Consider the following 23,187-nt stretch of genomic DNA (forward strand, 5'->3'; position numbering starts at 1 on the left):
ACATTTAGAAACAAACTAGAGGAAATTAAAATCTTTGCTACATACACAGTCTTTGCTACATACACAGTATCATTTGTGTCAAGACAGGCATGGATTTAAACTGCAACTTGACATTCAAGTGTGAGCTGGCAGTTCTAGTTTTACAGTACTTCAGTATGTCATAGAAAGTGAAAAAATACTTAATTTTGATGTACATTGGTCTCTAAGGGCGTGTTAACATTAAACATCCGGATAAAATGATTTGAGTGTGACACATGTAAGTTACAGGAACTGCAGAGAAGGACAACGGCTTGAATAGATATTTCTTCTTGAGTGAAAAAATGCAAAGTTTATCCATAGCTGACTCATAAATCAAGTGAAAATATGCTTTACTTTCGGTCTGATCAAAACTTGAACAGCTGATATTGCAAGGATGCCTGACCTAACTTAAAGGAAATCAGCATGAGGGAATATGACCACTAATGGTGGACTTCACTAATATGAAGGATACTGTGTTTCTTGGAGAGCAGAAGCCATTAGCATGCGTGCAACAGCCCAGTCTGTCAGGTTTGTGTCTGAGAGAGTAATGACTTTGGCTGCTGCTCTTGCCAGTAAAAAGGACCTCTGCTCAGTCTCTTCTACTCGAAATCCCAAAAATGTGTCCCAGTGCTGGACGAAAAGACAGACAATGACAGCGTTGTCAGAGATGAGGTGTTTCCTAAGTAACGGGCTGACATGCTAAGCCAAGGTTAATCTGAACATAGGTGTCTAGAGAGGATGTGTCCTGTTAGTGATATGAAAATCTCCTATGGACACAAGATCTGCGAAAAAATGAACCAGGCGTTAACAGTGATTTGTTGATATTATATTTGGTGAATGAAGAGGAGTCTTCAGATCCCCATAAGGAGATTGTAGTGAGGCTTTTTCTAGCAGTTGTTTTATTTCCCACTGGTACTTTAAAAGAAACATGTGCCAGAATGAAATAAAGACGTAATCACCTGTGTTGGTCTGATGATATCCAGTAGGTGACTGCTTCTGTACAAAGTAATTTCAGGAAGGAGCAGGATCCCCTGCCGCAATGCTTGAGCTCTAAGAAATATTGAAGCCATATGCAGGATTTGATGATCTCTGCTTTGAAGTTGCTGCTAAAAGCACATACAGTAAGTCAGACTGGTCGTGAAGGAACTGTGTAGACAGGGGTCGAGTCTATCTGCTCCCATCCACTGAAGTACAGTTGTAACAGTCATTAAAGGCCTCTAAAGTTGAGAGTGCACCGAGGTTGGTCCCTGCTGGACCCCTGATCTCTGTCACAGGACTGACACTGACAATTATCCTGATGAATTGGCCGAGAGTTTGCACAGACTAGTCGGCTGATGTTTCTCAAGCGTTTTGCTCTTTGCTCCCGTCGTCGCCGGGTGTTGCCGAGAGTCTTCTCATTTCTTCCCTGGAACCCCTTTAAACTGGCTTCCACACAGAGTTCGCTGCTATTTCCAGCTTATTCATGCAGGCAGGCATTGACTTTCTAATATGTTCTAATATTTTCACGGACACACGCTGATAGTCGCCGCATTCTTTTCCCTCCTTGCTTTAAAGTTTTCTGTTTCACTTCCTGAGGAGAAGCAGCCGAACTAATGTTACTGCTTTTATTGAAAACCAACCAGCTGAAAAATTCGAAGCCACAGCAAACAGGTAATTATCAGGGTATGTGGTTTGCTCTTCCTCAGTCTCTCTCTCTCTTTCTCTCTCTCTCGACTCTTATAGATAAGTATGCTCAGTGTCCATGCAAATGCTTGGCAGACAGTTCAATTCCTTCTGGATGAGGGGAGGGGGGGTTGTCTCTCTCTCTCTCTCTCTGTCTCTCTCCCTCTCTCTGTCTCTCTCTCTCTCTCTCTCTCTCTCTCTGTTCTCTCTGTGTGTCTCTTTCCCTCTCTCTCTCTTCCTTCGCTGGCAGCAGCGTCTGTACTGTTGGCAGGAGTGACCAGAATAAAAACAGCAACACCAGACAGAGGAGTAAAAAAGCAAAGTGATCCATTGAACTTGTAGTCTCTGCCCTCTCTTAATGACTTTGAGTTTCACATCTCCTTTTCACCCTTTTCTCTGCTCTCTCAGACTTCTGGCTTGTGGTAATTAGTCAGAAGAGAATAAAACCATCTGATCGGGAGAGGGGTGGTGCATTCTGGAGCGAGATGGCTAACAGAAACATTCTGTTGCTCTTCTGTGGACTCTTCCTCTTTGCACTGATTCAGCCCTCTCTTCAAGGAGGTAAGTGTGTGCCACAGGTGAGCTTAGCCACGATCTTTGCTGCATCAATCACAGACTAAGAACAGGTGCATTTTTTTTTTTCTCCATGCCTTATCATCTCACATCTAGTATTCAAATTATGTATTATTTATCTGTTGCACGGTGAATTAACATGCAATAACAGTGCTAACTTTGATTGTGTCTTTTGGCTTACTCCCAAATCAGTTCTGCAGTTACATTGCTCTGATTCTACGATTAGTTGAATGAATTTAACTTGATAATTTAACCTCCCCCCATAATATAGGATGAAAATTAAAGATTGTTTAATCTTCTGGCTCCGCTTACTGAGTCCCATCGCACTACTGCTGGAAAAATCGAACGGAAGTCGTCTTATGATTACAATGTTGATTGAAGTTACTGTCCAGTGCTGGACCCGATTCATCTTAACTTTGTAATAATGCTGCCTCATCATATGATCAAGTCATGATTATGTATTTTTGATGTATTTCACACTGTTAATTTGCATCCTACACACACACATCCACGCATACGTAGTGATGTTTACATGGCTGCAGACGCTATCCTAACATGTCAGGAGGAGAAGGATCCAGCTGGTCCCTCTTTCCTCTTAGCAAAGAGCACATAGTTTGAATTCATCCCTGCCCGACTCCCAGGTGGAGTGTGTCCAATATGTGTCACCTTGAAAGCTTTGACCGGGTCTTCTCTTGAAGATGAATCCACGAACGAGCAACATGCAGATTTGAAGGGTAATCTTCAGTTGTAGTTTTCAGTTGCAGCTTCTGCGATTCAGGCGGAGAGAGACGGAGAGTGAAGCATACCTTTCCTCCCACTCTCATTCAACCTCTGAGGTTCCTTTTTTTCCCAAATCTGCGTTGCTTTGATTTGGAATCTTGGTTTGTGTTTTGGCTGAGATTCTCTTGAGTTATTCAGTCCCCAACTGCAAAACATGTTTAACATCTGGGGATGGGTATACTGGAATCCAGCCATTTTTTCGTTGTGCTTATTTGCTTAAAAGTCACGGCTGTTTATGTTCCTTAACTTTCCAGCATCCAAGTGTCCCTTTTAGAAGCATTATGTTCCGATCGTTAGATTCCTGAAAGAAATATTTTGTCCATATAAAGTCTCATTTTCCTTGCTTCATCTTTTGTTTGCCTCCTTCAGTTTGACCATGTTGACAGTGTCTGCCTAATCTGTTTCTGTCAGCTCATAGATTGTATCATCCAAAAAATGTATCTGCCCTCCCCCTGTCTGTCTCATAGCTAGTTCCTCTGTGCCAGCCACATATCAGTGGAGATTTTGAGGTGCATGCAGGCGAAATATATTACAGGTAACGCAGCCAACAAATATCCACATTGGCTTCGCGGCGCAACTTTGATCTCAAGTTGAGTGTTGAATCCAGCTATATCAAACTTTGCTGTGCCGCTCAAACTAGTTCCATCTGTGTGCATTTTAAGTGAAACAAAACATTCTCGGGATGGTCCAAAGGTCAATTATTTGTGAGTAACAAGAACCTCATTAACACCACTCATCGAACGTCTCTGCGCAGCAAATAACTCCTCTTGCGAAATTCAGCCCTTGAATTATGATGGAGTGCAGGGCCTGTCTGAGTGTTTTCCATCAACAAGTGTAAATGAGTTATGGTCCTATAGGAAACATCTGGGAAGGAGTTTGTTAATAAATTTGCCCCCTGTCCTGTTATCTTGCGACCTTGTGCAGGTTCTTTGATATGTTTGTCGGTTCTCCCTTTTCATGATGGATCAGGCAGACTTACCTTACATGTGACAAACAAACAACATCTGTCTCATAGATACAGTGAGCTGGATGTTATTCTTATCAGCAATAAATTTGTGCTCACGCAGCTCGGTCTCAGTGGCCTCTGTGTTTTTTTTGTTGCTACATTTGATAACTGAATCAAACCCAGGCTGAGACGGATGATTAAATTCTTTGAAAAGATTCCTCAACTTAGGAATTTTATCAAGATTAATCTTGTCTTTCCTAGTAAAAAGGACGGCGAGCAGCTCATATTGTGCCAGTTTGTTTCTCGTCATTAACTTTTACTCAGTGTATCAAGTGTCCCACATCTCTGATTCTTACCTTGATGTGTGTTGTATTCCTCCAGACTACCTCTCTGGTGGACTTTTGCCAAAGTCATCAGTTTGGCTTTTATGAAGGACACAGTTAATAGCACTCTCTGTCGAGCAGAGGCCAGCGGGGGATGAAGAGGGAAAAATAGCTGCTCTGTTCTTTCACAATCTCAGAATTAAAGAAGTTGTGTGATGTCTTCTGTTTTCAGTACTGCTGGAAGTCAGTGTGCCTCTTTTGGCGATGGCCAGGTTCAGCCATGAGACTTCAGGGGAATCTAATGCATTAATCAGTGACACTCGCCTGGCTTTTGGTGAAGTTATATGAAATCAGTGCAGATCTGATGCCATGCATTGGCTGTCGCAATGCACCAGTGATGAATAGCAGCATTATCGCAGCGCTGCTGGTAGATAACCAAACTGATTGTCTCAATTCCCCAAACAAGTGGTGCTTCAGGCTTTATTGGGAGCGTGTGTTGAGTACACCTCTCTGGCTCTAATCCCTCCTCTGGCAAGGTTTAGTGCCAACCACAGTGCACTGGATTAATGTGACACAAAGGCTTCCCAGTGTATAACAACTCTACACTGCAATCAGAGAAATAGACCATCTTAAGTGCTGTCTGAGCGAGATACGCAGGCTTTTCTTCAGAGACATTCTTGTCCAGTGTTTTCAGCTTCTTTAATGCAGGGAACCACAAAGGCATTTTAATTTGTTGATGTTGAGGGGTTTGGTGTAATTCACAGCGAGGTGACCTCATTCAGAGAAAGAGCCATTTGGTTACAAGCACTGACCGACCACAGTCTGCTATTGTGAAAGAACTGTTATTCCATGTACTTGTGTCTCACTCTGGCACCAGTCCTGGGAAAGTGTGAAGAGATTGGACGACAGTGGATTGCAGTTTTACATCAAAGAGTGCTGCCTGGCTGGGAAGTCACTCTCTGCATTACAGCGCCGTGCCAGAGGCGATCACATTTTTGGCCGTTTTTTTTTTCTTATCGCCATTTTCACTGTAACTACGGTTGAAAGTGATTCAGTGATCAGACCAGAGGTTTGGGATGGATGGGTTATTTTAATAGACACATAATTCAAATGTCCTCCTTCGCACCGTGCACGTTTTTTTTTTTTTTTACTATCAGTAGTCTTACCTTTGTAAACCTGACGGACTGTTTAACGCAATCCAGTTCCTTCACAGAGAGATGACTCACTGATCCAGCATGCCTGTTTCTCACAAAGGCATCACTCTTGTATATGTTAATACGGCCTGTTTCCGAGTCCTCGCGATTGCTATGAAAATATATATGTAAATAATTTGTTTAGCTCTTTCTCTGTGGCTGTGGATAACTGTCAGCCCCAGAATCTCCCTGTTTGGTCTGCGTACAGCCGCTGCCAAGTCTTCAACAAAGAAGCACATTAACTCAGATGATTCATTCCAGCCACTCTGAAAGCAGACCTCACCAGGCTGTTAGTTGCTGGGAGCAGTCTCACTGGGCCAGCAATCTGAAATGGCTCCTGTCAGGAATGTTTTCATCCTGACCCGACCTGCCGCTGCCTACTGATGTCCAAACTCGTCTACCTTCACAAACAACATGACAACAGGAGCACGACATTTGTATAAAAATGTTGTATTAATAACAAAAACAATAAGTAATGATGATGGTATGAAAAAAAAAGATGGCAATAAAAAGAAAATCAGATTAAACACATTACGTCAATATAATCAAAATCCTCTGTTGTGTGCTGTGTCGCATTACTTTCAGTGCGCTTTGCTTGAGATAAACCTTTTGGTCTTTGGCATCATTAAATTGGTCTTAACCCAACAAAACAGTATTTCTATAAGCGCTTTTCAAAACATAACTACTGTAGACTATGTCCAATCCCCACACACACTCTAGAAAATGTCTGCATACTGGACCGGACTGATCATTAAAATTTTGCTCTCTTTCACATAAATCATAGATTTTATGCTTTCATGCTTTCAACTTTGGAAAGTAGCAAATGTCAATATCTTGTCCATAAATGTGATTGATTGTTCCGCTCTCAATCATGTGCTTTCACACAAGTCAGATGTAGACCTCGAGTATTTCAGGGAGTTCATTCTGAAGCATAATTCTGACATTCAGAGGTGGGTAGTAAAGTACATTTTTCAGGTTCATGTACAACTTTTTATTTTCTACTCCTGATATTTTCAAAACAGGCTGATTAATTTAGTTTTAAAACCGTTTAGGGGAGTTATCAATCCTTTTTTATGTAAAAAGATTTAACAAGATGGAAAGAGAGACAGAGACAAAGACTTGAATCTGGAGAAAAGATGTGTTAGTGTTTCATATCTGCAGGGATTCTGCAGCCATCTGCCTGGATTTTCTCAGTTTTTTGCAGTGGTCAGGAAACTTTGCCAATCCAAAATGTCGGTATTGACATCTTGGGAATAAAACTCAACAATCAACTATCTTTCTGGTGCATTTATGGACAGCTCGGACAGCTCGGCTGATTCCGACTTGTGACACGTGTTTCCATTAGCTTTGTGTATAAATGTCCGGTAGAAACATCCTTCACTTTTAATTTTATACTCTGAGTACATATCAAAACTTGCACTTTCTTACTTTTACTTTAGTAATGAAATGGAATCAGAATTTCTCGAGATTTTTACACAGGTATCTGTACTTCTACCTGAGTAAACAATGTGTGTACTTTTGCTACCTCTCCTGGCATTTATCATTCATACAAAGGTACGAGAAACACAAGGTGAATCAAATTGTCGAAATTAAATAATCGACACATACTGAATGTAGCCCTTTTATTGTTCTTCTGACAGTGTACCAATAACTGTGTCACTTCTTCTTTATGGTACAAGGGCATAATGCCGTTTCTAGAATGAAGTCATGAACTGGAACTGTTGTCCCACTTGCTGATGGTTATCCTCAACCATGGATTATTCTTTCGTCATACTAGGCTCTGAAAAACCTTTACAGGAGAGTTCACAGCTGCCGCAAACCCTTTTTTAGTTTCAAAGGCATGTCTTTCCTAATCTTGTAATGATTTCCTGTCCGCTTCCAGTGGTAAGGCTTTGCCTGAGGCAAGCATATGAACAATGACAACATTAGAATCGAGTCTTCTTAGTCATTAAATATTAGCATCTGTGCCACCTCAGACTGCTTCTGCTTCAAGTATCTCTGAGTGAGGGCCAAGAAAGGGGAAGGAATGAATGTGGAGTGCAAGAAATTGATGGATTTTCACTCTAATTTTTTTACTGTCTTTGATGCTCCTCACACTTTCCTCCTCCACCCTCCAACATGCTATGGAAAATAGCGAGTGCATGGGGTGACTGATAGTAGGCCAGCTGTCACATGTCTGATAACGGGGAGATGTCAGGGTGCCAGGAACCGCAGTGTTTGCTTCACTACACTGTTGCTCTGGGCTGCAGTATGAGAGCTTTCCAGAACCAAAGAGGACCAAACCTCCTCTACTGGGACTGTGGTTTTGGATACGTCTGAACACAGCAAACAGTTGTTGGTTTGCCAAAGCATTTTTTGGTATTTCATTTCATCGAAAGTGATGGAAATAGTGGGGCAGAATTGTGTAAATATCAGGTGGTGTAGGTGGTGTAAACACGACTCTTTAAGCCCGACCCAACTATGCGGAGTGTAGCGCTGTGATCATGAATGGTAATGGTCCCGTAAGTCTTGTGTAAAGGACGGGGAATGCAGCGATTAACTTTAGTGAGGCTGTGTGTGTGAGTGCTGTGTATGTACTCACACAAGTTTATTGTACGCCTACAGTCACTACCATGCAAATTGTTTTCTCGTACGCACTTGATTAGTTTGTTAAAGGCCAATTATGATACAACCGCAGCACAGGGTCGTGGAAATGTCACATTACTCACCAGCTTGTTGTAAATGAGGTAAAACTAAACTCTTTCAAGTCACAAAGGGCAATTGTAAAAAGTGTCATTAACATGGGAGGTACTATGGAAAAACCCGTCATTGGTTAAACAAATCAAGGTCTGACTTACAATTTCCCAACTTCTATTCAGTCATTATTTGTGAGCTCAATAACCCATATCCCCCATAAAGCAAAGTGCTTTAAACCTGTGTAATTTAGAGATAAATTCATGAATCATAACGAGGCGGTATCGCCAGTTTTGATGTTCAGTCGAAAATATCAAATAAATGATCTCACCACCTAACCAGTTGATAAACAAATCACGTCCTACTTTCCCGGTCACCACTTGAAACATGACATGGTGCAGCAGTATATATACGAGGCACCGGACACGGTTCATTCCACCTATTAGCACGTGCCTAGTGGACGACGTCACTTGATCAGAATTCAAAAGAAGGGAATTTGTGAAAACACCTGCGTGCACATGTGTTGTTTATGAAATTGATTTTTATTTAAGCCTTTGAGCTTCGAGAATATTCACTGCAAAACACCTCTGTGTTCTAAAATAAAACATATTGCTGATATGGAGCCTCCGTACTGTTATTGTTTGGTGGAGTGCTTTCCTTATCCTTTAGCCATGGATGGCATGTTGTCATGTTGAGATTGTCCACACGGCTTTACAGACTTTGATGCATTACAGTAGGGAGGATATGTTACAAGTAAATTGCTGTCTATCTAAAACCCCACAATTAAAGTGAAACTCTCGCCAAAATGCAACTTATGCAAAGATCTGCTAAAGTGAGCTGTTCAAAAACCTTCTTTTTAGTAAACTCTGTGTACACAAACAATGTTATCAGTGCTCGTGTTCATGTGTAGAGACCATGATGATACTACAAGCAAAGTTTCATGTTGTGCCGAGCCTTCTTAGTGTTTTAGAAATAGCTGGTGGCAACATAGAATTTGCCCCGCACATTGAAAATGAGCTTAACCCAAAACCGAAAATACAGTAAATCTCTAAGCCTCTTTCATCGTAATTATGCTTTTACACTAAGGTTTGATTCATGTACATTGAGAGTTTTACTTTAAGACACTTTCTGGGGAATTTTGGATTTTATAAAAGGCAATTCTGAATTATCTTTTTTTTACTATATATATATATATATATATATATATATATATATATATATATATATATATATATATATATATATATATATATATATATATATATATATATATCTCCCCAGGTGTCTTTGAAAATATTGATTGGTGTGAGTGGTGTAAGTATTTAATGTGATCAACCTTCCACGTGTCTGTGGTTTGCTGAGTTTTTTTAGGTCAGTTTTTTAATCCTGTGTCTGTTCATCTTCATCTTTTAAAACAATCACATCACCTTGAAAATGTTTCAAGCCTTCGTTCAGGACATTGTTCAGACTTAGTGTGGAGTCGCACTGTTTCTAGAAGTCGGGCTCAGAGGGGCCCCCGTCCTTTGGCCCCAGTGATAGCAGCACAGGTGAGGCTGTTGAATTATTCATGTACTTGTCTCTGCAGTAGCACCTCAATCAGTTGTCTGGGATATATGTGTTGGGATGCCATTGGAAAAAACTAAATAAGATTATCGCACATGCTAACAGACAGATATCACACTTTGGATGGAGAGCCGTCCAAATGTGTCCCACTTTATAGCCCACTTGACAGACACAGAGAAATAATCTTTACAATGGGCCCTAAGTGTCAGTGTCTCGCTCAGCATGACCATGTATATATTCATTTGACTTATCTCCCACTTTACTGAGGACTGGCTGCGTTCCTCGCTCACCGACACCCTGTCAACTGTGAGGCTTGAAGTTGGACCACGTTCAAGTCCCATGAGGAGCGATGATAAATTCAAATCACTGTCAGGATTCCTGTGAGCGCATGTACATCATCACCCTCTAAATGTTCTCCGAGCAATGCTGAGCTCATAATGCAACCTTAAAAAAATGGCTGTTGGGGTCGCAACCATCAGTGCATTTCACTGACAGCGACATTTTTTATTACTTACTCGCTGGGCCCCGTAACAGGCAGTCATTTATTGACTCTACGCTGTCTTTCCTGTTCCACATCCACGTTTTAAATGTAAATAATGCGGTATTGTTAGCTTTCTTGATTTTTAATAGATGAGACATTTCTGGAAAGACCAATTCACGACATGGTGAAACATTTTCAAAATCATCTTTCCCAGAATTTTTCATAAACCAAGATGAATCATATCACAAACACTCAGGACAAAGTCTCGACCGGAGTCAACTCTAAAATAAATTCTGCCTCTTCTAATCCCTTGTGTTCCACAAGTCAATCTTGTCCTCCTCACACGTTCCAGCACATTCCCATGATCTGGCTGAGTTCACAAGGAATCTACGCGTATGATGATGATGATGACGATAATTATACAATCATGAGGAAATCTTCAAACTTATTGAGTTAGGTCAGGTCACTTGGCAGAGGTCAGTGTGTGCCATATTTGGATGCACAGTCTCAGTGAACTGAATGCACCCTGTGAAAGTAGTACAGTAGCACGATGGGATTCTAAGCAAAAGGAAAACTGGAGCAGACACACACTCCCTCTTGCCTCGCTTGCAGTGCCGAGACAGGAAATCCTCCCTTTGATTGTGAAATGAAGGAGCAGAATTCGAGAACAATCACTGCACTCCGTCTTGTGGTGTTCTGCACCTGAGAGCTCTGCCATGGAGCCGGTGGCAAGGGCAAACTGACACGCATGCACACACACACGTCACTTGCATCGACTTCGCTGTCCGATAATCAAATGCAGAATCCTGGACATTATTATTTATTTGAGCCTGCAGGATTTCTTGTTTTCTTTAGTCAGTTCTAAGCATTACAAGGCCAAACCTCAAGAAATCTGATCAGTTCCACCGTCATCCAGGGCCCAAATCTTCCCAGTCAGGATGAGTTTAAAGGCAACGTTCCTCACATCTCTCTTTGTTCATGAATTAGGTCATTTCTCGTCCAAAGCCACAGTTGTCACCATAACTGTTCCCATTTAGTGCTGCAGCTGAAAAAAAAAAAAAGAAAAAGAAAAGGTTATGGCACGTTCGCCTACATTGCACATGTCCATGCTCTGTAAACCCCTGTTGGCACTCTGCTTTTTGCTCAAGAATTTTTCCTAAACTAAAACAGACAAACATTTTTTAACCTTTTAGATTTGAAGTACAGTTCTGGGGGACTTAATACAGCTTTGTTCGAGCTCACTTCGACATAAACAACTCACAGTCGTGTCAAGAGTTTCAGAATGAAACTTGCAGTTTCAGATTCTTGTATCTTTCTACACAAACTGAAGCCATACCCTCTTTATCCTTGATATGCTCTATACTATAATGTCGTCACAACCAATCCAGCAGTCGATTCTTACTTATTGGTGCTGACTGCTCAATTTCTTAACCTCAACAATACAATAGTAAGAAAAAACTGATTGTGGCATAAAACCAATTAAATGTCTCAGCTTGTAAGTTAAAGAATCAAAGCCACTTTCACTGCAACGGAGCAATTTGCAATCATACTTAATAAACCACATAGATATTTCCTTTTTGGCATTTTTCAGTGGAATGTGTTATGTATTTTCATTCAACTGGATCAGACAGTAATACCATGTAATGTTCTTCCCCTAATGGCTGCGCTCAGTGGACGGAACTCAAATAGTGTTCACACAGTATTCGCTAATAAACACATGAACGCCTTTGACATGTGGTTTGAATTAATTGGCCTCCCAACACATGTAAGAGCCATTCAACACAATCATTTTGGTTCTGCAGACCCGTTCTCTCCATTGCGTTGCATTTTCAGTGATATAAACCAGGTTTTCCCCTTAAAAAATATAACTTTGTGATTTTGGCCTGAGCTCACTGGTCCCGTTGGATTTAGCTGTTAGTCGTCCCAGAACAACTGCAGGATTTTTTTCATCCTCCCCTTCCTTTTATTTCTGTAGCTGTTGCTTGCACACATGAGGCCACCGTGTCTGGGAGCCAGAACGACCATCTCAGGAGTTACTCTGGGCTGCAGCCAGAAATCAGGCGAGAAATGAGGCTAGGGGATGTAGGTGGGGGTTTTGGGTGTCCACAGTGCTGCAGCCGCATTCTGAGGGAAGGCCTCCAACTGCAATACCTCATCAGAGTGAAAACAATTGAAATTCTGTCCTAATCAAGCCTATAAAGTTTTTCTTTTTTCTGACTGCGTTTGGAGCTGCTGTGTTCACGTTTCGTTGCGCGCGCCATCGCTGCAGATGTATATGCCAAGGACAAATTTCGGCTCTGCTGTCTGGGTCACAGATGATGAAAGTGTTTGAGAATGTCTATCTGATAGGGTCATTGTTTAGAAATGCCGTTATACGCTTTGCAATGAAAAAAAAAACATTGATGGTTGAGAACTGTTCGGCCTCAGTTTTAGCTAGTGTCACACATGTTGGCGATAGATGGTGACCTCTTGCTCTGTCTGTTGTGTGTTCCAGGTGTGTATGTACCAGCTGGTGCTGGAATTGGACCAGGAGGCACCGGACCAGGAACTGGATACTTTCCAGGTAACAGAGCCTCCAATTGCTGTCTGGATAGTTTAAACAAAATAATCCAGAACTCAGCCACAACAAACAAAGTCTGTTTGTCTGTAGCAGAGTTATAAAAGTGAATTTAGACTAACAGACAGAAGCATTATTAAAAAGAAACAGCAATGCTACTATAAGAAAATAAATGCCACTCTGTAGAGTATAAAGACAAGCCAAGGCCCAATATTTTCTTATTTATAGATACCACCTAGATATAACTTTTTTTCATCAAGATCATTGAGTCATAAACAAAAATACTGAAAAATGCCTTATCCTGAAACAAAAGTTAATGGGGTCTGTTCTGGGCTTCGACCCATCCCCTCTCCAAGTTTTGTGGATATCTGTTAACTAGGTTTTGATATTGTTATTGTTAATGTTGCATTTTCTCAGCAACCAACAACATAGGAGGCTTAGACAGTATCCTATAAGAGTTAACATGCACAAGTACAAATATAACTATACATACATACATATGCACATGCATGGGGAACAACATATCTCATTGCTTTTATTCACTGTATGGTCACATTTAAAAAATAGTAGAATGTAACACACGCTCCACTGGTGTTGTTAAAGAAAGTCAAATGATAAATTGCTGAGCCAGTTCATACATTGTTACATGTAGAAATATCATAAGGCAATACTTTAATATGATTATTCTTTTACAAGGCGGTGCTGGCGGACTCCCTGTAGGCTATAAACCAGCTCAAGCTGCAGGTAAGTAGGAGAGACATTTGATTTATGATTTTTCCCCTGTTTATAAAATGTGCTTTTAAGAATTGCATCTGGGTTATCATGAACTGGTACATGCACCAGTTTTTCAGTGATTTGAGAAGAAGAAACTCCAACTTTTTTGTTTCTATGTAGTGACTTAAAAAAAATGGGATTCAAGTCTTGCATACAGTTTTAAGAAACAATGTTTTTCGCCCCATCATCACTGTTTTTTAATAATTGTGAAGGAGGGAGGATCTGTGATCTTAATCGTGTGTGAATCTGCCTTGTCCGTAATTTGCTAAGTAAAAATTCCTCCGCAAATTACTGGCCATGTTTTGTCAGACACATTTTTCATGTGATAATATCAGTCTTTCGTGAATCAGCATGTCTCTGATTTAGGAATGTATGCATCTGTTTTCAATTGTCGGACAACTAAATAACTAAGAAATTTGATCGCCGCTCATAATATGTGGAACAGCAGTCAACAGCTGTGCTGTGAGATTGACTATATTGACATTTAGAGGTGATGACAGAGAAGATTAGAGCAACAAAAGGTTGTTATTTTCAAGTACAGCCGCAAGACATCTGGTACTTGATCTAAAAGGGCTGAAAATGTGTACTTATGCTTGTAACACATGCAGAGGATGGGCAAATCAACTCTTAACTCTATTAATAATGTGGATGCTGAGGAACAGACACTGTGCTTCTGAAAGTTGATGTTACTTGAAGCTTTGACATCACATGCAGGGGATAATGTCAGTCAATACGAGTATAATACACCATGCTTATTTATGTAAATGCGCCACATGAAACACAAACGTGAGGTCATTTCTAAATTTTGTCAGGTCCCCTAGTAAAACCAGTGCTGTGTGCATGCTCACGAAAGCTGCGTTGCTTTCTCAGGCTTCTGACCTTCTTTTCCAAATGGCCATTGGGCTTAATGCACAACCACAGATATTCTATCTAGTGTTTGCCATTATACACATTCATAACAGATACTCACAGCTCTTTATACATGGTCCATTTTAGCAACAGTTCACCAGCTGTAGGCAGTGTCCTGGCATGGAGTCAGCTTCCATTTGCAGGACAAGTTTAACCCTGCGCACCTTTTTTTAAAGCCGGTTGTACTCAAGCCAAGAGCGCAGGAAGAACTGAGACTTTTGAAATTTGATATTTCTATACCATTGGTTGAAAGTTGCTGTGTGCAAGCTGAAACAACTAACAGCATAGAATATTTGTTCTCAAACACAAGAAGAAAATAAAGCTGCTGTAAAGATCGATTCCCTGTCAACAGAGCTTTGTTGTGGTCAGATCTGGGGGAAGCACGTGGTGAGACTTTCTTGTCACGCCACCACAGGCTAAGATTAATTAAATTCTAGGGAAATGCTGTGGCAATAAACAATGTGTTTGTCAAGCCTGTTTGTTGGACGACATTTTGAGGTTTGGATATTAAAGGCCGTTTTCTCTCATACAAGCTCAGCAGTCAATAAAAATTATCATTGTGATCTTAATAAAGGAAACCCTAAATTGTGGCCATTAAACATGATGACATGACGTGAACATTATTACCAGATGATAATGATAAATGTTGACAACTCTAATAACAGCAGTGATCTCAGTCACACTTGTGTGTGTTTAATCCTGACAACAGGAGGTTACGGAGGTCTAGGACGAGGTGGGGGCCAAGGTGGTTTGGTACCAGGAGGTGCTGGCTATGGAGCAGGTATGAGGACACTTTTTTGTAGTTTCAGCCTATTTTTATTCAGGCTGTCACAATATACTTCAGAACTTCACTATAGCTTGGGCTATGACTATATATAATCATAGCCAAATGAAATCATGATAACAATGATATCTTGCCATATCTATAGAAATGTTTTGAAAATCCATCAAGTCAGTCAAGTTCATCTTTAAATTGTTCTTTCAGCCAGATTTCTCGACTGAAAATGCAAAAAATAACAAAAAGAACAATTTGACTTAGCGAATAGTGAAAAGCTAACCGAATGAAAATCAAATTGATCTGTGCTGGATTGTTCACATGACTGTATCATATGTGTTTTATTAACATTTTTTTGGTATCATGGTTATTGCCAATATTAGGACATAGTGACAGGTAGTTAAAAACCTTTACAGAACTATATAGCAAAAGCACATATTCATTGGACATGTTTCCACCCAACAGGACCAGGTGGAAAGGCCCCTAAACCAGGTAAGTTGAAACATGTATTCATGTAAAGTGTATGTAGTGTGTGTTCACACTGTATATTAAATTATCATGTAAAATACATCCACATTTTCTTGTGAGAAAATTCTTCCATGAACAAATTTATAAGCTGTTTCAAGAAGCTTTATTAGAGGCAGATTTTGTTCCTTGACAACATGGAAAATCCCTCCGCATTACATATACTGTTGAAGTGCCTGGAAAGGAAGGAAGCAGAATGTATTGTTATTGGCTGGATAAAACAGCTTAATGTATAGACTACATTATGTTCACACACCAGCAGAGAAGGGAGACCTGCACAGACGCAGGGCAATAACGTAAGAGAAACAGTCTTTTGATTGGCTGTCACCGGGTTTTTCTTATCACCCTGTGTTTTCGTCGGGGCTGCTTTACACTGGCCTGGCAGCTGTTTGGGGCGTCCCGGCTGGGTAGGAGCCCACAGAGATCCCTCCACCACTCCTACACCTCTGCTGCATTTGGAGGTGATGATTGGCAGAGTGCAAACAGCCATCATCGCCTGCCAAACAATGGTGCCAGAGCACTGATTATTGTTATTGTAATACTAGACCCTTACAATATCTGGAAACCTCCGTGTTGAAATTTACCTCGGCCCCTCTCACTGATACCGTACAGTAAATATTTTCCTTTGCTGTATTACAGTCTGAGCTGTATCTGTGCTTTAGCAATGTTAAGCCGTCGTCGTTTAATTCCTGATACAATCTCAGCCTACCTCTCTGTGTTTAGAGAGATAAGGAACCAAGCCATCGTCTAATAGTCCTGATAACACATGGAGCAGGTTACAGAAGGGTCCCTCTGGAGTGCCACAACCCCACCCTCCGACAAGAGTTGCGGGAGAGCCATTTTGTGAAAATGACCTAATATCAAGTATTTAGTGGAAGTTGATTTTGGCGGGGATCAGCAGAGCGTTACTTTGGAAGCATGGCCCTGGCTTTTGTATGCATAAGCTCTCCCTCCACCTCACCAGGCTTACATGGCATAAATTACGTTAGTGAGAAAAACGGAAGGCAACGATGTTAAAGCAGCTGCTTGTTTTTTTGGGGTTTTTTTTTTAATTGGAGCAATTTGGGTCTGGTTGCTCCCACCCACAGTTCATATTAATCTCTGTATGGGAACAGAAAACATCTGACGCAGAGAGAACAGGGTCAGCTAAGGTTTTTACACCTTCTGAATAAAACAAGAGACTTGAATTAGTTAAGGATCAGTAATAGTTTCTTGTTCATGCTGGTAATCAGTAATCTCCATCAGTGGCAACTTTTCATATCAGTCCATCTGAATAATCTCTCCTAAAACTGTCCAGATCTGGATAGGGCATCTCTCTACACACCTTCACAGTAGACGTGCACATTGCCCTCTTAGGTGAGCTCACTGAAGAAACTAATGTTTCGTGGAGCCTTGACAGGTTCAAAATAAGGCTCAACACTGAACTGAAATGTAACAGAAGTGAAATATCCAAATCACAAGAAGCTGCAATCGTTTTAAACGCTCTGCCCTGACCTACAAATCCTGCTCTCGAGATGTAAGAAAACATTCTTGTTTGGTACAAATGATCGCTAGTTCAATAGTTTTATCAGTGAAAATGAACTTATTGTGAATCATGTCACAGTCGCAATATCTGTCAAAATAATCACAGTATGATTTTTTTTTTTTTAAGTATTTTTTTGGCCTTTTCTGGCTTTATTTGATAGTGCAGCTGAAGAGTTAGACAGGAAACAGGGTAAGAGACGGGGAGTGACACGCAGCAAAGGGACCCGGGCCGGGAGTCGAACCCGGGTCCGCTGCAGAGCCTCGGCACATGGGTCGCGCGCGCTACCGACTGAGATTTTTTAAAATATTTCTTTCACCAGTTCCTGCAGTCCTGCTTACAAGTATGAAGTTTATATGACTTTACCTCCATCACCGGCAGGTTGAATCAATTTGCTTCAGTTAGTCAGTGTTTGGCTCGTGCCGCAGAAAACATGCCAGAAGACATTATGTGCAACCAGCATATGGAAAAACGTTGACCCCTTTATATTTACCATTCATGTATATAAAACAGAATTCATGTAATCATGAATCACAAACGCGAACAACAGTTAAACTCGTTTTTGATGCGCGCACATCGAGAGAGCTGCCGTTCATTCTTAAGTTGGAGCCAAGTGGTGACACGGCATTCCGCAGAAACGCACCTTGCATGGCCAGTAATGGAGAACAGCAGCTGGCTATGTGAGTAGCGTGACTGCAGTGAATTGCAGCGCAGCTCATGCAAGACCTTGTTAATGTTATACTAATTGTGAAGTCTGTCAGCATCCAGCTTTGACAATACTCTGAAAACTGGAAAGAGGAACTTTCTCTTTATGAACAGCTGTTGGACACCATCTCCTCTCCTGTGTTCCCGCAAGCGGAGGTGGATTTAATCCTCTCGGTGAGAGTGCCAAAGCTTGGCGTTCGTAGGCCAGCCTCTTGTCACTTTCAGGTAGCGCAGATTGCAGCTAACGAGAAACATTGAGGTTACTGTTTCTGCCATGTTTTTTTTTTTTATTATCTCATTAGGATAGCCTGTTTTAGGGTGAGAAAGGATGTGTCTGGGTGGGGATGGCTGCATCATCAGTCCTTGCTAGCTCGCCAGTTGACTCAAAACAGACAGCATGCTGTTTGTCCAACCTTTCTCTCACCGTCTAAAAACTGTTAGCGATAGTCACAGAAGTTCACATGCTATTGTCAAACAAAACTATATCAGTCTATGAGCTATAAAAAGTCTATGAGCAGTCAGACTATTTCTCTGCCTGGCTTATAGATTTCATATAGTAGATGGATGAAATACTATAGTCTCCAATGTAAGTGAGCGTGACCAGCTGTCAGCTCTCTGTTAGTGTCCAGGGACATAAAGCTTTGCGAGCTGTGTGTCAAAAAAAAAGCAATTCTAACGGACAGAAGTGGAAGTTAAACGCTGGCTGGCTGATGAAGGCTTTTTTTCCTTGAGTTGGCACCAGCAGCAAGATAAAGCAGAAGCCCCATGAGCAGGCAGCCCAGTCACTGAACCTGTTTTGTTGTTCATAATTGATTCAAAAGGAAAGCAATATGAATGTGGTCGGCTTAAAGGACCTATTTGAAAGAAAAGTAGATTTTCGAGTCCCATTTCCAAATAATCTCGACTGTTTTGTCAAATAATGACGCTCTGGTTTTCCCATCTCGTCAAAAACTGACTCTTTCTGATTGGAGGACAGTTTGGTCACTATCCCAAATGCTGTTTTGTTTTTTTTTTTAGTTCCTTTAAAATTTCTAAGCTATAAAAAAGTAGACAAACAGGTGTACTCTGTCAGTCAGTCCATCAGTAACTCAACAGAGCTGAACCTCAATGCTACTCTACACGAACAAGTTATAAACCTTGGATAGTGATGACATACACAATCAAACAAAAGAGCCATATACTAAATAATATATGGGATTTGTTTTTTGCATTTTTGGTTTCAAGACTTCATAAGTATACAGCATTCAGTGTTACTTCCACTGAAGAAATAGACATAGAAATATACATAATATGTTTATTTTTATTATAAATATTCTGTAAACTATTATTATTATTGTTTATCCCGAGAGGTGACAGAGTTTATGGATGGGTGTGGGTTGGACAGAGGGAAGAGGCTCCAAGTTCACAAGAAATTCATCAGAAAACAGTGATGTAAAATGTTCAAAAACGAAAGAAATATAAACAAAAGTGCCATCTTGTCTCTGAGGTTGCACCGCCAGTCAAAATGAAGGAAATTGTTACAGTGTAATCCAGTGCAGCTCAGCAGCACTACAAGCCATCGCGTTCTCCATGAAGGTACTGTTTATAACAGTGCTGCCGTATTAAACTACATTAGTTTCAAACTGCCGTCTTGTCGTATAACGTCCGCATTTGTCATCCGTCTTACCCTATCACACTCCTTTTGGCTCGTCACTGCCACTGAATAAACATGACAATTAGAGCTAATGGAAAAATTGTGAAAACAGTCCTCACAATTAGGTTCAAGATAAAATCATGCTTATGAAAACGGCAACACCCATACAATTTAGAATGATGGATTACATTGGTCAATGCGGCAACATGTCCCTGCCAGTTGTTTTGTTTTGAGTTTCTTAAATCTTGGCTCTTATGATTTCTGTGAGGGCAGGCCACCCTGCAGTAAGACGGAGACACGCAGCTTTAGAATACGTACGTGCTTCTGAGTTTTCATGTGACAAACACTTGAAGCTGGAACTCACTTAAAGGCCGCTGCTACACATCATGCTCATGTGCGGTTACCAACATAATTGTTTGACTGTTGTGTGCGTTTTCCGGTGATTTAAAAAATGCACAGACCATCAAATTACCTGATTCTTCAAACCCGGCCGGTTCACGTCAGTGTCACCGTTTGAAGAAGCACGAAGTGTACTTGTCTGCCTCTCAACAGGAAGAGAGAGGATAAGCAGAGAAATGGAAAGACAGAATGGATACGGGGAGGACAGAGAAGAGACAGGGTGAGGCAAGGAGAACAGAAAGGGCCGATAACTCTTTGGAGCATATCGTGTACTGTATATATCATACCAGCGCTCACTAACACACACACGCACACACACTCACACACACACACACACATTCATTCGGGCAACACACACATGCTTACAGAGCTCGCTGAAAGAAAAGAGACTGATAAATTGAGGTGAGGATGAAAGTGTTTAGCCAAAAGAAGATGAGCTTGGAGGAGGTTTAGTCTCCTGGAGCACACATGCTTTTCATTACTGGAGCTCAGACCTGTCCTCCGAGCTGTCAGAGACTGGAAGCATCTGCATGTGAATGTGAATGACGATCAGGCTATATACAAATGTTTATCGTCCTCATATGTGTGTACTCACAAGTGTGAGCACATGTGCAGACATATGAATACTGAATATGCGTCCTGACATTAGTTTGGGGATGTGACAGTACTTCCTCCAGCGCAGAGACAAACATAAACATGAGCAGACGCCATAAATCAAGCGCTGCTTATTCTGACACAGGAGCTACGTGAACGATGGCCTTTTCCTCAATTCTCACCCACTCGTCTGTCCCTCCTTTTCCTCAGTTTCTTCTATACTAAGTCACAGCATCAATTTTTTATATCTTGGAACATAAACTGTCTGTAGGGGAGACTTTTTTTTTAACAAATACATCAGAGCCCAAACACCCCTCCGTCCAGTGTTCACGCGGCCAACACAGCTTGTTTGATCGCATTGGAAAAGTCTATTGCTCCCCAAACAATTCATCTTGCATGTCGCCAGATGTTGTTTTTAACATCTTCAGTAATCTCACAAATTCATCTCCAGCATCAAAATGACATCGGCGTAAAGCAAGATCAGATAAGGGCTTTATTAGTTTCTCTTGGTCTAATCAGTCACACATACCACGTGTAACAGTTTCTAACTCTGTTTTCTCCCAAATTCAATTGATGCTGAAACTCAGTATGACTCAGTAACAGCTCCCCAGCCTTTCGCCGTCCCATCCTGTGTCATGTTGTTCTCTGGTGAGCATGTTACCACCACTCTGATTTTTCTTCCATGTTCACCGTGATGAGCCATCCGTTGGCCTGCTCCCACAGCCTCTCCCCTGCTCCAGTTGCCAGCAGGTCTGGAGCATGTACCTCTATCCCTGTCCATCTGGCAGCACAGTCTAAATGTTGTTTATGTAGTGATGGAGAAGTTTCTTGCTCTTATTTCCCGAAGAGTCAATCAAGACTGATCAACGGTTGAAGGACTTTGTTGAACTGTAATTTGGTCTCTTAGATCAGAGGGTCTGTTTTATGGATTTGTGACTCAGTAAGTATTGCCACGTTTTACTGAGCTAGTCGAGGAGTCGAGAGTTACACAGACGGTATTATGATATGAGAGTTCATGTTCCACACTGCATAGCTGTAGCTGATCAAAATGTGCAACACGAGGCGTAGAATGTCACATATCCTCATACGTGGCATGGCAAGTTTGATCCTCACAGAGCCTGTGGTTGAGCTTAGGTGTAGTGAAATGTAATGTTTGCCCAGTTGAGGGAGAAAGCAGGAGTAAAAGGACCCGAAAGCAGACGAAAAAGGCAGACTGGTGGAGTTATGTGACGTACAGAAATAAGTTTACAGGCTGGTGTTTACAGACATGTAGGATCAGGATCAGGTCCAGGTCGAGGAATAGATACAGAGTACGTCCAGGCTGCCCGAAAACCAAAGTACAAGGCTCTTGGGCTAAGTTCAGACAGCGAGGAAATCCAATTTGTTTCTCTAATCAGATCTGAAAGACAGAGAGTCCGTGCTGTTATTTCAAAGTGATCAGATCAGATTTTCAGGTCTAGACATATCCAACAAATCTTCAGGGGTTGCTATGGTAATGACGTAGGCTTCAGTAACTTCGTAAGCTGGTGACGCAGCTTTCCAACTCTGAAGCGCGATCCATCATCTCGCTCAGCTGCGGAGCAGACAGTTTATTTCAGCGTGACTCCACAGACTGTTTTCCTCCGTGTTGTCTTCCATACCGCTCTGCTTGTAGCAGCCTGGAGTCCAACTCAGCTGCTCTGATGCAATTCTGTCTCTCTGGACTTGATGACGCCACTGTATTCTGCATTGCAGGTGACACAAAGGAGGCTTATAGTCCGATATAAGCGCCCAGTTGGTGTTGACTGATATGGCTTTTTCAGGGCCAAATATTAGAAATAAAGAAACCGACAACCGATATTTAGAACTGATATTCACCTCTGTCAAACTTAGAACAACAAGTGATGGAATGAACCCATGTACAAAACACTAAAGTACTGTTCTTAAGTATAATTTTGAGGTACCATTTCCTCTCCACTACATATATTTGATACATTTAGTTACTAGTTAGTTACAGATTCATTGTTTATAGGCTATTAATGATGATGTGTCACCAGGCAGATAGTTGTGTCAACAAGACGTTGTGCGAGAGGCCGATGCATCAGAGCCACAGTAGCACATTTAAATAAGTCTGTTTATCGGCAGTCTCACATAAAAATTACTGATACTGGTAACCAGAAAAATGATGAACATCAGCCCAGATAATTGGCCGGACCGATGTTCGATCTATTCCTAATGTTCGAGCTGAGACGCATCTGCAGAAATTTGAATTAAATCGCATTTGAAACGGCCTCCAAAAGTGGTTTGGATCCAATTTGCAAAAAAATGCATTTCATGTGGTTTATTGCTTTCCAGACATCCTAAAATCAGTCTGGATACAATCTGGATATGCCTTAAAGCAGCTTTGGGCTGCCAGTCTCAACGTAGCCAGAGAGACGAGGATGAACTGGGAAACAAACAAAGGATCTAGGCTGGTATACTGTATGTAGAGAGTGAGAGTGATGAGGAAGGTGAGAACAGGGGAGCAGGTGAATGAGAGTCTGGTGGTTGGTTATGAGGAAATGGGAATGTGAGGAAGATGACAGAGGCAGAATGTGACATAT

General features: G+C 41.3%; 1 protein-coding gene across 3 annotated transcripts in view; it reads left to right on the top strand.

Annotated features, from left to right (window-relative positions):
• The first annotated feature begins 1,391 nt into the window (after nt 1–1,391).
• elna (elastin a) overlaps nt 1,392–23,187 on the top strand; it is a 51,106-nt gene continuing 29,310 nt past the window's right edge. For 2 of the 3 annotated variants that reach the window (XM_037122823.1, XM_037122830.1), the window contains exons 1-6: nt 1,394–1,668; nt 2,089–2,241; nt 12,707–12,775; nt 13,466–13,513; nt 15,162–15,233; nt 15,693–15,719. In XM_037122823.1, the coding sequence (XP_036978718.1) occupies nt 1,611–1,668; nt 2,089–2,241; nt 12,707–12,775; nt 13,466–13,513; nt 15,162–15,233; nt 15,693–15,719 (427 nt within the window). In that variant the 5' untranslated portion in view covers nt 1,394–1,610. Of the gene's footprint in view, nt 1,669–2,088; nt 2,242–12,706; nt 12,776–13,465; nt 13,514–15,161; nt 15,234–15,692; nt 15,720–23,187 lie in introns of all 3 variants that reach the window. The other variant, XM_037122812.1, reaches the window with a different exon arrangement.

This window comes from Acanthopagrus latus, chromosome 2 (assembly GCF_904848185.1).
Source record: "Acanthopagrus latus isolate v.2019 chromosome 2, fAcaLat1.1, whole genome shotgun sequence".
NCBI lineage: Eukaryota > Metazoa > Chordata > Actinopteri > Spariformes > Sparidae > Acanthopagrus > Acanthopagrus latus.